Source organism: Pteropus medius, unplaced genomic scaffold (genome assembly GCF_902729225.1).
Source record: "Pteropus medius unplaced genomic scaffold, Ma_sr-lr_union100, whole genome shotgun sequence".
NCBI lineage: Eukaryota > Metazoa > Chordata > Mammalia > Chiroptera > Pteropodidae > Pteropus > Pteropus medius.
Genome location: NW_024345479.1, coordinates 4,420,071 through 4,432,686, shown reverse-complemented (window position 1 = coordinate 4,432,686; position 12,616 = coordinate 4,420,071). Strand labels below are relative to the sequence as shown.

The 12,616-nt window shown below is 46.4% G+C and overlaps 1 protein-coding gene across 4 annotated transcripts; it reads left to right on the top strand.

Annotated features, from left to right (window-relative positions):
• The first annotated feature begins 5,625 nt into the window (after positions 1-5,625).
• On the top strand, positions 5,626-10,548 carry GIP (gastric inhibitory polypeptide). Of its 4 annotated transcripts, none has more exons than XM_039873763.1 (6): positions 5,626-5,644; positions 6,504-6,608; positions 7,815-7,961; positions 8,562-8,651; positions 9,374-9,475; positions 10,398-10,548. In XM_039873763.1, exons 2-6 carry the CDS (start codon positions 6,535-6,537, stop codon positions 10,405-10,407), a joined length of 423 nt encoding a protein of 140 aa, XP_039729697.1. In that variant the 5' UTR covers positions 5,626-5,644; positions 6,504-6,534; the 3' UTR covers positions 10,408-10,548. The 4 variants fall into 4 exon arrangements, 3 of the variants coding, with proteins under 3 accessions (XP_039729697.1, XP_039729696.1, XP_039729695.1); XM_039873762.1 differs by lacking the exon at positions 5,626-5,644 and adding an exon at positions 6,087-6,188; XM_039873761.1 differs by lacking the exon at positions 5,626-5,644 and having other exon boundaries at positions 6,267-6,608.
• Positions 10,549-12,616: the final 2,068 nt, after the last annotated feature.

Below are 12,616 nucleotides of genomic sequence, written 5' to 3'. Positions count from 1 at the left end.
TGAGGAAATCTAAGACATAAATTTGAAAAGATATATGCATCCCTATGTTCATTGCGGCATTATTTACAATATCCCAAATATGGAAGCAACCTACGTGCCCAGCAACATAAAGAAGAGGATAAAGAAGAGGTGGTACATATATATAATGGAGTATTACTTGTCCATAAAAAAGCATTAAATCTTACCATTTGCAACAACATGGATAGACCTAGAGTATATTAAGTTAAATGAAATAAATCAGACAGAAAAAGAATACCATACAATTTCACTTATATGTGGAATCTAAAGAACAAAATAAGCAAACAAAACAGACTCATAGATACAGAGAACAAACTGGTGGTTGCTAGATGGGAGGGTGAGAGGGGAGTTGGGGGCTTGGGTGCAACCCAAGGGGAAGAGATTAAGAAGTACAAATTGAGAAAAAAAAAAGAAGTACAAATTAGTAGTTATAAAAAAGTCATAGAAAAATAGTCATAGAGATGTAAGGTACAGCATAAGGAATAAGGTCAATAATATTTTAATAACTATGTATGGTGCCAGGTGGGTACTAGACTTATTGCGGGGATCACTTGGTAAATTACACAAATGTCTAACCACTATGCTGTACATCTGAAACTAACATAAAATAATATTGAATGTCAACTGTAATTGAAAAATAATAATAATAAAGTAAAGAAGATTGCCTTCTCTTCGGGAGATTCCAAATTTAAAAAAATGTTGGGAAGATATATAATAGAATGACACAACAAAAGTGGCAAAATGTTAAATCTTGTTGACTCTGTATTATTTTTGCAACTTTCCTGTAAGTTTTAAATTATTCCAAAATGAAAGATTTTTTAAATCTCCAGACTAATGACTCTGGGAATGACAATGAGGCATTGGGATTTTAAAAAAACTTTCCAGGTAGGTGTTCCAGATTTGGCAAATAACAGTACAGGATGCTTAGTTAAATTCAAATTCCAGATAAACAACAATTTAAAAACTTTAAGTATAAGTACATCCCATGCAGTATTTGCTGCCTAACCAGCAAGTACCCTCTCAGAATGCAAGTCATTCTGACATCTGTGGAATATCAGAGAAATTACTGGCTTTATCTGTCTTCAGTATGTAAAATCAACTCAGTTCCCACGATTGCACAGAGGAGAGTAAGATAAATAGATATTTAACAGCCAGAGTCTATGATAGTGAAAAGAAATGTTTAATGAATCTAGTATCTTCTATAATAATGATAATGATGGTTAATATTTTTTAGGGCTGAGTATATACATGGTAGCCAGCCTCTAAAGTGGCTCCCAGTGCTCTCTGCCTCCTGTATAGTCCCTCCCACATTGTACCAGGGTTCGTCTGTATAACCAGTAGCATATAGCTGAAGTGATGGTATGCCACTTTTGTATTTAAGTTTTCATCTTAGATGTGTGTCCTTGCTCTGAGGGAAGAAGCCACGTGGTGAGAAGCTCTGTAGAGTGGTCCACATGGTACGGAACCGAAGCCTTCAGCCTGCCGTCACAAGAGTGAGCTTGGAAGGTGATCTACAGCCCAGGATGAGTCTTCTCAGATTGCTGCTCAGTTGACAGCTGACTGAGACTTCATGAGAGACCCTGAGCCTGAACCACACAGCTATGCCACTACCAGATTCCTGAGCCTCGGAAACTGTGTGAGAATAAATGTTCCTTGTTTTAAGCTGCTAAAATTTGTTATGTAACAAAAAGTAACTAGTGTATCAAGATATAATGTAACCTAGTGTATCTTCTAAGTATACATGTTTCCCAAATCAATTCTTTGAGGTAGGAACTATTACCTTTCCCATTTTACAGAAAGGCAAACTGAAGCACATAAAGAGTAAGCTGCTTTAATCTCCCTCCTAGGAAGCATAGGTGGATCTGTCTCCAAAGCCTTCGCTCATATTATGGAATTTCACAGCCTTCCATGTGCCACATAACAGGCTGAGTCAGCCTGGCTTTATTATTTCATCTTGTCTCATTCTCACCATAGAGCTAGGTGGAGATCATTCCAGAGAAAACCACCAGTCAACATTCGCAGGATGCCTTCAAGTTACAAAGATACTAACTTCACACTTACTTATCACGTAGGCAAGGCAAAATTTGTTTTCTTATCTCAAATTTAGAGATGGGCAAGCTAAAGCTCAGAGTGCTTCAGGGCTTTGCCCAAAGCTGAATATAACCCGGGGGTGGTAGGCCAGTGGAGCTGGGGTTTGCATCCTCTTACTCTTCTCTCTCCTCCCTACCAGACTACTCCCTAGTCTAATTAATGAGGGTATGTTTTCTGACGTTGCAGAATGCCTTCCCCATACCCATTGCAGGAATGTGTGTTTGTATGCCTGGGGGAGGGGTTCATTGGGGACCCTAGAAACTGCTCTGCTGGGGACCCTGGAAACCGCTCCATCCTTCCTTTCCCTGGATGCAAGGAAAAGGAAGGGAAAGCCCTCCCTTCTCACCCCTCTCTTCCTTTCCCTGGGATGTGCTCGCACCTAGGAAAGAGAGGGGCTCAGGAATGCTGCTCTCTCTGGGAGGCCCAGCCCTATGGCCCTTTATCCTAAAGGCATCACCAGTTCTTCCCTCCCCAAAATGAGAACCTTGTGAACACTCCTCCCAGCTCTAACTGTTCACTGCTGCTCTCTTCCCACGGGTTAGGCTGCAACTACTCAGGGCTGAGCTCTTTTCTTGACAAACAAAAGCAAACAACATAGCCTTTGAAAACAGAGAGGCGACATCCAAACTGATCCCTGGAGCAGATGGCCAAGAGAAGCTTTAAGTAGTATATTCTTTCTTGAAGATCCTTCTGGAAAGTATCTATCTTGACCTGAGTGGTAGTGGGTCTCACGTGGGCAAAAATGTTCATGACCATGACAATGTTTGTGATGCGACTGGGAAACAAAAGCTACAGATGGTCCTTCTAGGAATCAGGATAGAGCAGATGACTCAGCAAAGTTCACGTCATCTCTTGGTCTCCTCTTCAGGAGAAGGAGAATAAATCTGCCACCTGTTGTAAGAGAGATCAGAGAAGGATGTCTTTTCTCTGAGTCAGCTAGTGAGCTTGAAGACCAAGTGAACTTCAAAAGCGTCGTCCACGGCAGGGAGGCTGCAGCCAGCCATCTGAGTCACCCTGGCCTGGCTGCAGCACTGGGCCGGGAATGTCTGCTGTGGTCTTGCTGGCCTGGGGGGTGGTGATTCACCGTCCAGAGCTGGAAGAGCCAGCCAGCCCCAAAGTCTGTCCTGCTGTTCCAGTTCTCATTCCTGGACCTCGATTCAGAAGCCAGGAGGGTCTGGAAAGCAGGACCCCGGGTTCTCTCACAACAGTACAACCATCACCCGCTCCCAGCAGATTCCCTGACTTCCAGGACTCCTCAGACATCACCCGAACCACCCGTCCAACACACACTCTCTCCACCTGTCTGGGCCATCATCAGCCTTTGCATCTGGGCTTCAGGCCAGTTGGGGGTGTTCTTCTGTTTCTCCATCCCCTGTGTCTTCTCTGACTCCTCATAACCTAGAAATTCTCCACAGTGGACTGGGGCTCTGCCATCTCCTGAGCTTCTCCTCCCTGACCACCCCTGCACTGAACTGGATTCTGTACACAAGGACACTTTTCATTATGGCACGGACTGGCTGGCCAAGCTGCTAGTGGGATTTATTGAACTATCTTGATCAAGTCCAGCAGGCCCATTTGATCCCCAGTAACTTCCCAGGGCCATCTTTGCCATTCCTTCTCAATATGCCCCGTGGGGGGCCTGTGGGCTCCCCCAGGGGTTTGGCATCTTCTCTGATCTCCTCTGTCCCTTCCCACATTTCTCCCTCCCCCAGGGCCCAGGCCACATTTTCCTTAGTCTGTCCACTGCATGGCATGAGAGCCAGAGATCAAAGGGAAACAGGGAGGGGAGCTGCAGAGAGATCTCCTTCGAGAGGGCATAGATCAGGACTTAAAGCATAAATGGGCTTCACAGCAGCCCACCCACCAAAACAAATCCACAAAGCACCAGACAGGAGCTCAGGGCTGCTGGGACCCATCATGGAGCCTTCCTTAACTCTGGTTTGGCATCAGACTTAGGGGTTGCAGGGAATGATATCCACCTTTCTTGATTACCCTTTGTCTCCAGGGTTTTGACATAAAGCCTTCTGAGCCCATTAAATACATCTCTCAATAGGAAGCAGGATCACCAGCAGTCCCCACATCCCCTTTGGAGGCCAAATCTGAATGGATGCCTAATCTCTGCCCGTTGATAGCCTAGAGATGGAATATGGAGAGCTTGCCCAGAGAGAAGATTTTCTAAATAGTGAAAAATGGGTGGTGGGCGGGCAAGGTTTCTAGGAAGCAGAGTTGCCCTCCTAGTCCAGTTGCCTCTCATCCCACACAAGCACTTAATTTCATGCTGGAGCTGCTCCCAGGCTGGGAGTTCACCTGGAAAGGAAAGCAGCCTTTATTAGGCCCTGGAGCTAAAAGGCAGAACAGGAGCTTGGTTGTTTATGGTTCAAAGTACCCAAGGCAAATGCAGAAGGAAAAGCCTGGGAAGAAGGCATCAGGAATCTACCAAGAACACAGTCTGTGCTCTTCGCCTTCTAGAGGAGAGTCCCTGTGGACAGAGCCATGTGCTAAGTACTTTGAAGAAGGTCCCCCGATGAGTCTCCAGTCTGAGGGCAGACACAGCCTCAGGAAGCCTCTGCAGGATGGAGAAGATATAGCCCCTGGCTCGTTGCCCTCCTCTCAGAGAGCCCCTGGTCCCATCAGGGAGGTGAAGTTCCTGCCCTGGAGCCCTCCAGTCTGATAGAGAGGCACAGCATGACCATAAGGGTCCCCACTCTGATGGCACAGGCAGACCACAGATCTCTCTCATACAGGAGAAGAGTGCATTTGAAGGGAGAGGATTGGATCTCATAAATCTTTACAGATAGAGTTGTAGCTGCCCTACCTTCCTCCGAGTTCCCAAAGTATAAATGTGCCCGACTCTAGCCTGCCTCTAAGAAGAAAGAGAACTCGAGTGGAAGTTCTCGGTTCATCTAGCTACACTAGGGAACCTCTATCTTTCATATTCTCTCAACCCTCTGCCTTCTCATTCTCCAGTTCTTTCTCTAGCCAGCTGGGAGACCCCTCTGGATATTGCAATAGGGACATTACCACATTGCCAAAACCATGGGCCCCTATCCAGAGCTGGGGTTTAAATGACTACAGCCCTATCCACTCCCACCCAGAAGTAGCTTATTGCCTATGGGAGTGTCCCCTTCCCCCAGTCAGGACCACCCTACCCAGGTCTGCCTTCACCAAGGGCACCAGAAAAAGAAGTAAGGCATAGAACACGGGGGCCCTGTGCCCAGAAGGAAGGAGGGGGAAGAAGAAAGAGGGCACTTAAGGTACCCTACCCACAGGCAGGCCCCAGACAGCAGCTGGAAATACCCAAATGTTAATCACCAATTAGCATAGTTCAGGTGGAAAGAGAAACTTTATTACAGGAGCGGCGGGCTTAATTTCTTGAGATAAGATGCTTTTAGGCTAATCAGTGGGTCTGTGAAGCCTGGATATAAGGGAACTACTGCAGGCTTCCTTGAGGCAGACTCCAAAGGGCCAGAAGGTAGGAGGACGAGACCCTTGTCCTGCCTTTCTTTTCTTCTGGAAGAGCCAAAAAGGACGTCTGGTAAGACAGTAGCTGGGACAGGGAATGGAGAAGACACTGCAGAGGAGGTGGATCTGCACACCCTTGAGATACTCAGTACCTTTGCATCTCACTTGCTTTTCCTTTATATAAGAAATAAGAAATTGGATCTGATAGTTCCTTTAACAGATAACAAAGGCAGGCAGGCAAGGTATCACAGCACGCATATATATCTCTAGAATAGCTTTGGTTTTTAGGGCTTGGGAGGAAGGTTCCTTAATGCTCTTTATCTCTGCCGAAGACCCTCTGGATGAAGTGGGGCAAGCCTTCAGGAGAGGGGTCAGACTTGAGAAAGAACTTTCCTGAGTCAAGATAGTGAAGCCTGAGGAGAGGAGAAGGGGATAGTTCTACGTGTGGTTTTCACTTAGGGCAAGAGGACTGTGATGATTTAGGTGACAGCCAATTTGAGAGCTGGAAGGCTGGCTGGTATGAACTTTGGAGGGCTCTAAGGGGAGAATCTTGCCAAACCACATGCCTGTGATGTCTAGCCACTGGAGCCAGGAGGGGGGGTTGTCCAGGCACACAGGTCTTTGCTGCTTTCTTCTGCCTGGATTTCTCCCCCACTGCCCTCCCACCCAACTCAGACTCCACTTAAAAACAAAAGAAAAAGAAGGCTCACCTCTTTGCCAGACTCTATGTTCCTTCTAATTCCTAACTCTTAATGCCCAGCATGCTTCGCCCTCCCCAGGAGGTTGCTCCAGCCTCTTGCCCCAAACTCATGGCTCAGTGCCACCCAGCTTTCAGAACCCCCACAGGCTCCGAGGTGCCAGCAGTGCATTGCCATACTGGCTGCTCCTTCAGCACAGTGCCTTTACCTCATCCTGCTCCTTTTCTCTCTTAGATCAGAAAATAACGTTTGAGAGACGGTGGCCATGAAGACCTCTCTGCTGCTGGTGTCGTTGCTCCTAGCAGTGGTGCTAGGAGAGAAGGAAGAGGGTCACTCCAGGTAGGGGTGAGAAGGAAAGAACCAGGTGCAGGGGAAAAGGCTAGGGGGATGACTGGGTTCTGGTTTTTGAGGGGAAGGTGAGAAAGGGAGCCATCTCAGGCCAAGAGGAGAGAAGCTTGAGGAAAAAGCCTACTGCAGCAGGAGAGATGGTGGTTAGATCTCTGAAAGGACTTCTCAGTGGCCAAGGGTCTGAAGTAGATGACAACATCTCCCTTTCCAATGAAAGCCTTAACCATTCATTTATGCATGTATTGGTCAAATTTTATAGAGGGCCTCAGGCCAAGGCGCAGAGGATATGTGCACAGAGAGGTCCACAAAGGCTCCTGCTCTCATGGAGCTTATGGGCCCAAGGGGAAAACACACAAAGAACCAGCATAGGTGCATTGCAAACTGCTCTGAGTACTATGAGAAAAATATAGGTGTGAATATAGCAGGGGGCTTTGCGTTTTGGGGAACCAAGAAAAACTTGTCTGAGTAAACAATTAAGCCTTCTTGGATGCAAGGACAAGCCATATGCCTGTGTAAATTCAGCGATATAAATTCGAGGCACGGCTGTCAGAGACACATACAAGGAGAGACAATGTCACGTAGAAGTTAAGAACAGAGACCTGAGCCCAGGCTGCCTGGATCTGCCACCCTATGCCGTGTGCTAAATAAGTCTCTCTGCACCTTGGTTTTCTCATTCACAGAAAGGGGGTATAAATAGTATTTATCTAAACTAATATAATATTGAATGTCAACTGTAATTAAAAAAAAAAATAGTATCTTCCTCTTAAGGGCGTTGTGAGGATTCAACGAGTATATGTATTAAAGGGCTTTCAGAGGTCTTGACTCAGCGTAAGTGCTGCTGTATATGAGTTCACTATTGTTAGCATTCACTGGGAACCAAAGACCTGAATCATGTAGGGCCAGGGCGAGAAGAGTAATGAGGGAACTGTGATTCAGTCCTTTGGGATGAGGGGGCCGCCCAATCCTTCTTTGCCCGGAAACCAGAGCCAGACACAATGAGGATGCAGGAAGTGGGTCCTTGAGCTCAGGGGCTCGATGCATGGGCAAGAGGGTGTCTCCATAAAAACTGACTCCCAAGAACGAGCTGGTTGTTTTCAGATGTCGACTTACGTCAGCGACAATCGCTTATTGTGATACCCCACACCCTCTGTCCCTTCTGTGGTATCCTAGTTTCTATCTCTCTTCCCTGCCCCTCAGATTCCACACTAAAGTCAGTGGCTCCCAACCCCGAAGCCGCAGGTATGCCGAGGGGACTTTCATCAGTGACTACAGTATCGCCATGGACAAGATCCGCCAACAAGACTTTGTGAACTGGCTGCTGGCACAGAAGGGGAAAAAGAATGAGTGAGTCATTGCGCACGCCTCTTCTTGTTCCCTGTGTACCCCTCTACCTTCCTATCTTCAGACCAGGTGCCATATGTGGCCACACAGCTGTGTGATGCACAGCTCCAGGTGGCGCCTTTCACTTAGGCGACGATGGAGAGCTGGAAAACATGGCAGCCCTGATCTGGGTAGCAGTCCAGACTGGGGGGGCAAGACTAGGGTGATGTCCCAAACCTTTTCTTTTAAGGGAAGAGGTTGGGGAAGATGTGCTGGGCTCACAGAAGATCCCCACGGGTTGGGGATAAAGGCAGAGGGAGCTGAGCTGCTGCCAATGACTTTTTGATGGCAGCTGCTTCAGACTTCGGAAATAGGATAAGCTGCCCTTGTTCTACTTCCTTCCCTTCGCCAAATCTCTTTCCCTGCCTTTGCTGTTTGGTCAGCATGGTAGATTTTGAAAAGCTGTTGTTCACTGGCAGCTGAAGACGAGAAGGGGGAGGCTGAGTGGAGAAGCAGTGGAGACCTTCCTTGGGTCGAGGTACCAAAAGATTCCAACATCTTTGGACTGGAGAACATCTGGTGTGTCCCCCAGCCCCACCCACTCCCTAATCTTTATCTTACCAGCTGGAAACATAACATCACCCAGAGGGAGGCCCAGGCCCTAGAGCTGGCCCATCAATCTTACAGGAAGAAGGAGGCCAGAGAGCAGCAGGAGTGAGTCAGCCCACAGGGCAAGGGGGGTGTGGAGCCTCCTGACCCACCCCCACCTCATTGTTCCCTCTCCCGGACTCCAGAGCAGGGCCAGGCCCCAGATAAGCATCCCCTTCCACTCTGAGTTCAAAGAGGGGTCTTCACTGAACTCTTGGAGGTCAGCCCAAGCTTAAGGGAGAAGCCTGAGAGAAATGGGGGCAGAGTTCCTGGAAGGGGTTTGGGGGCCAGGGTTTCTAAGATTGATGGCTTAGTGTGCAGAGTCAAGGAGAGGGGGCAACAAAAGAGACTTCAGGAACTGGCTTCCCCACTTCTCCCTGCCACACTTCAGGGAGGCTATTTGTGAAACAGGGACCGGCCCAAGGCCAGTCCCTTGAAATCAGTTACCCCATCTCTGAGGAAGCTGAGGAATCTATCAGATCATTCTGAAGAGTGAATATTCCCAAAGTAATCTCTTGGGGTTTTGGAATGCATTCTGGGATACTTGTAGATGCGGAAGGGTGGGATGTCTCCCACCAGAATTCTCTTTTGCTTTCTTTGTATTGAAGAAACTCTGTTCCTCAGTGGACAGATTTGGGTGGAGCTTTGAAAACTGAGGTAACTGCGAGGCAGCTGTGTTGACTCCCTCCTCCCAGCCCCAGTCCCCCTTGGATTCCCAGTCTCTGTATTTACTCTCCCTGAGTGGGTCCCAGGCTAAGGCAGCCTGCCTGAGGCTTTCTCCTTTGCAGCTCTCTACCCAAGAAGCCCAGTGATGAAGATCTGCTAAAGGACTTACTGATCGGAAAGCTGCTGGGCTGGATGGTGGACCAGATGGAGCTCTGTAGACTCAGGTAGCAGCGTTTAGTGGCTTTGGGTGTCTAGTGTAGTGGTTATAAGCTTGAGCTTTGTGGTTAGACCCTGGTTCAGGTCTTCACCCCAACTCGTGGTGGCAAATTCTTAACTCTCTGAACCTTGGTGTTGTTATGAAAATCGGGGTTATTTAAACCACTTCATGGAGTTGTTGCGGGATTTAAATAAGATAACACAAAGAAAAGGCTGAGAGGAACATCTGTGGAATAATGAGTCCAGTAATGTTGGCAGCTATCATTACTGCTTGCACTTCTTTCTCACCTTCCTCCAGGTGAGATGCTGCTTTCACCTCCCCTGCCCACCTGAACTGAGCTGCCCAATCTAGTCTCAGTTTTCCCTCCATACCCTTGTGCCATGGCGCCTTCCCAGTGATGGAACCCCTATAGTTGAAGGCATGTTGCCCTCCTCCATAGCTGCTGCTGGTCTCAGTGGTCCTTGAATTCACCTCACCAGCTGGGAAGTCCTTCAGTTTGTTATGTCCAAGAAACAAGATATGGCTAAATACCATGGACAGATGCATCCACTTACAGGGTGAGACAGGACACTCATTCAGAATGCAGACACTGAGGCACAGAAACCGAAATACATTTAGACTTTCATGCCGAGAAGCTAGGGAAGGACTGAGGGAACAAATCTGGAAAGATTTCCTGTAGGAGAGTAAGAAGGGAGAAAGGAATGTGCCCAGAACAATAGAGAAGAGAGTATGAGAAAATCTCCATAGGAGAGTGGGTAACAGTCTCTGTGCTTTTCTGAATCATTTTGATTACTTATCATTAAAAAGGTAATTTGGAGGTAGGAGCAGTTTAACTATGGCTGGGTGCCAGGATAAATATACTTTGCTGACTCCAAGCTGATAATGACCCTCTTCTCCACCACTTCCCCTCCTCTCTCTACTCTCCACAGGTTTCAGTGACTTGACTAAACTCAGCTCAGGACGGGACTCTGCCCTTCATTTACTCAGCTCCTGCCTCAGCCCCACTCCTGGGTACCCTGGAGAAGCCAAACCAATACATTTTAAGCTGAAATAAATCTTTGTGTCCATTGTCAAAACGTATTCAGCTGTCTACGGAGCACTAACAGTGTACGTCTGTGTGTGTGCCACCTACTGAAAAGGAGATATGACTCTTACCCATCTATTAATTCATCTATTTATTCTACACTTATTGGACACTTAACATAAGCAGGGCCTGTGCTAAACACTGGATATACAGCACTGAAGGAAACTGAGGGGTTTACAGTCTAGTGATGAAAACAGACTTTAATTTTTAAAGACACAAACACATTAATAATCACATAACATGCTAACTTATGTGAAGAAAGATGGAGGTGCTATGCAGATGGAGAAACCTTATCTAGATGGAGTGGGAAGTCAGGAGGGCCTCTCTGAGAAAATGATATTTAAGCTGAATAAGGTTTGAAGGATAAAATGGCCAAAGGATAAAATGGCCAAAGAATCAGAGGAGAGTTAATTAATATTAGCTAGTGTTTTTACTATACAGCCAAATGGGCAATGGAGAGAATAGCACAAGTAGAGGCTAGACAGGTGGGCAGAAGCAGGGCCATAAAGGCCCTGTTAAAGCTTTTGAATTTTATCCTGAGTGCGAGGGTAAGCCGCGGAGGATTTTAAGCAAGGGCAGGTCAGAGAAGACCTGGTTGCATTCCCAAACAATCACACTGATGAGAGTAAGAATTATATTGAGATGAATAGGGATAAAAGTGGGAGAGGAAGACTGAGTAAGGAGTGGGAACCAGGAGTCCAGGTTCCCACTAGGGTGATGGTAATGAGGATGAAAGGAAGTGTGCAAACTCAATTTGTCCAAAAGTTAATACCTTTATTGTCCAGTGTTCAGAGCCTTCCCCATCTCAGTCTGCTGCCTCCTCCCAATGCCCCGCCTTCCCAGAAGTACCTCCTCCCTCGATTTTGGCTTATCTTTGCCTGTAATGTCCTTCCTTCCACTTTTGTTCTAGTCATTTTTTAGTAGACTAGAGTCAAACACACCTAGATTCAAACAACTTAATAGGTCCGTGAATTGGCAAGTTAGTTCCTCTCTCTGAAGCTCAGTTTCCTGTCTGTAAAAAGAAGATTATAAAAAGTACCCACCTTGTAGGATTGAAATAAGCATTAAAATAATGCCTGGCACAAAGTAAGTGATCAATAAAAATTAACTTTTATTATTATTATTCACACAAGTAAACCTCTATTTAAAAATACAAGGGTATTAGTTTTAAGGTCGGGGAGTGGCAAGCTGGATGGCTGAAGCACTGGGTCCTTCACAAATGAGCAAAGCAGAGAGGACGTAAGACAAGGGGAAGGATGGGGGACCAGAAGAGACATGCTCACCTAAAAACATTCTGGTGACCAAACTAAGCTCTTTTGAGAGCTGAATTTGCCTGAGGGCTGCCAGTTTGCAATCTCTTCCAGCTCTGACATATTTGGTTTCCTCTCATCTAAACTCCTGGAGTTCTGAGAGTGTGTCTCTCACAATTTAGAGCATGCCTTTGATCAGAGGATGTATTAGTGATTCTCCATGATAGAACTGATTGTCTTGGGAAGAAGTTTGGATCTATATTTCTGGAGTCTTGGGTGTCTCTGGGAGTCAGTGAATCGGAAAGGGTTATTTTAAAAAATTTTGTACAAATGTTTTTACTATGGGGGAGGCATCGTGCTCAGTTGTTTACAAACATTTTTTTTATTTTAGTTGTTCAAATTTATAAACATCATTAAAAGTCATGGTAATCGAATTTAAAGCTTCATGGCACCCCTTTAAGATGATAACATAATAGCTGTTAACCATGCACTACACTGCCTCCGTGAGGCAGAGAATTAAAAGCCCATGCTCTTAGCCACCTTGCCACAAGACCAATGAGTCACTTAAAACAAGTGAGGGTATCTGTGATAGTCAGTGTTCAGTGTTGTACTGGAGCAGAGTGCTTCTGAGAGCCATTGTTAAATTGTCAGGAATTCTGTAAGTGCATTGTAAAACCATTGATAGCTTGAAATTGGCCATGGTCAGAGTATTTATACCATGGAAATTGGCAAATGCTATAAATCAGAGCTCTTCACTCCGAACCTGGAGAGACGGTTTTTAAACATTAACCAGCATATCACTGGTCAGCATACT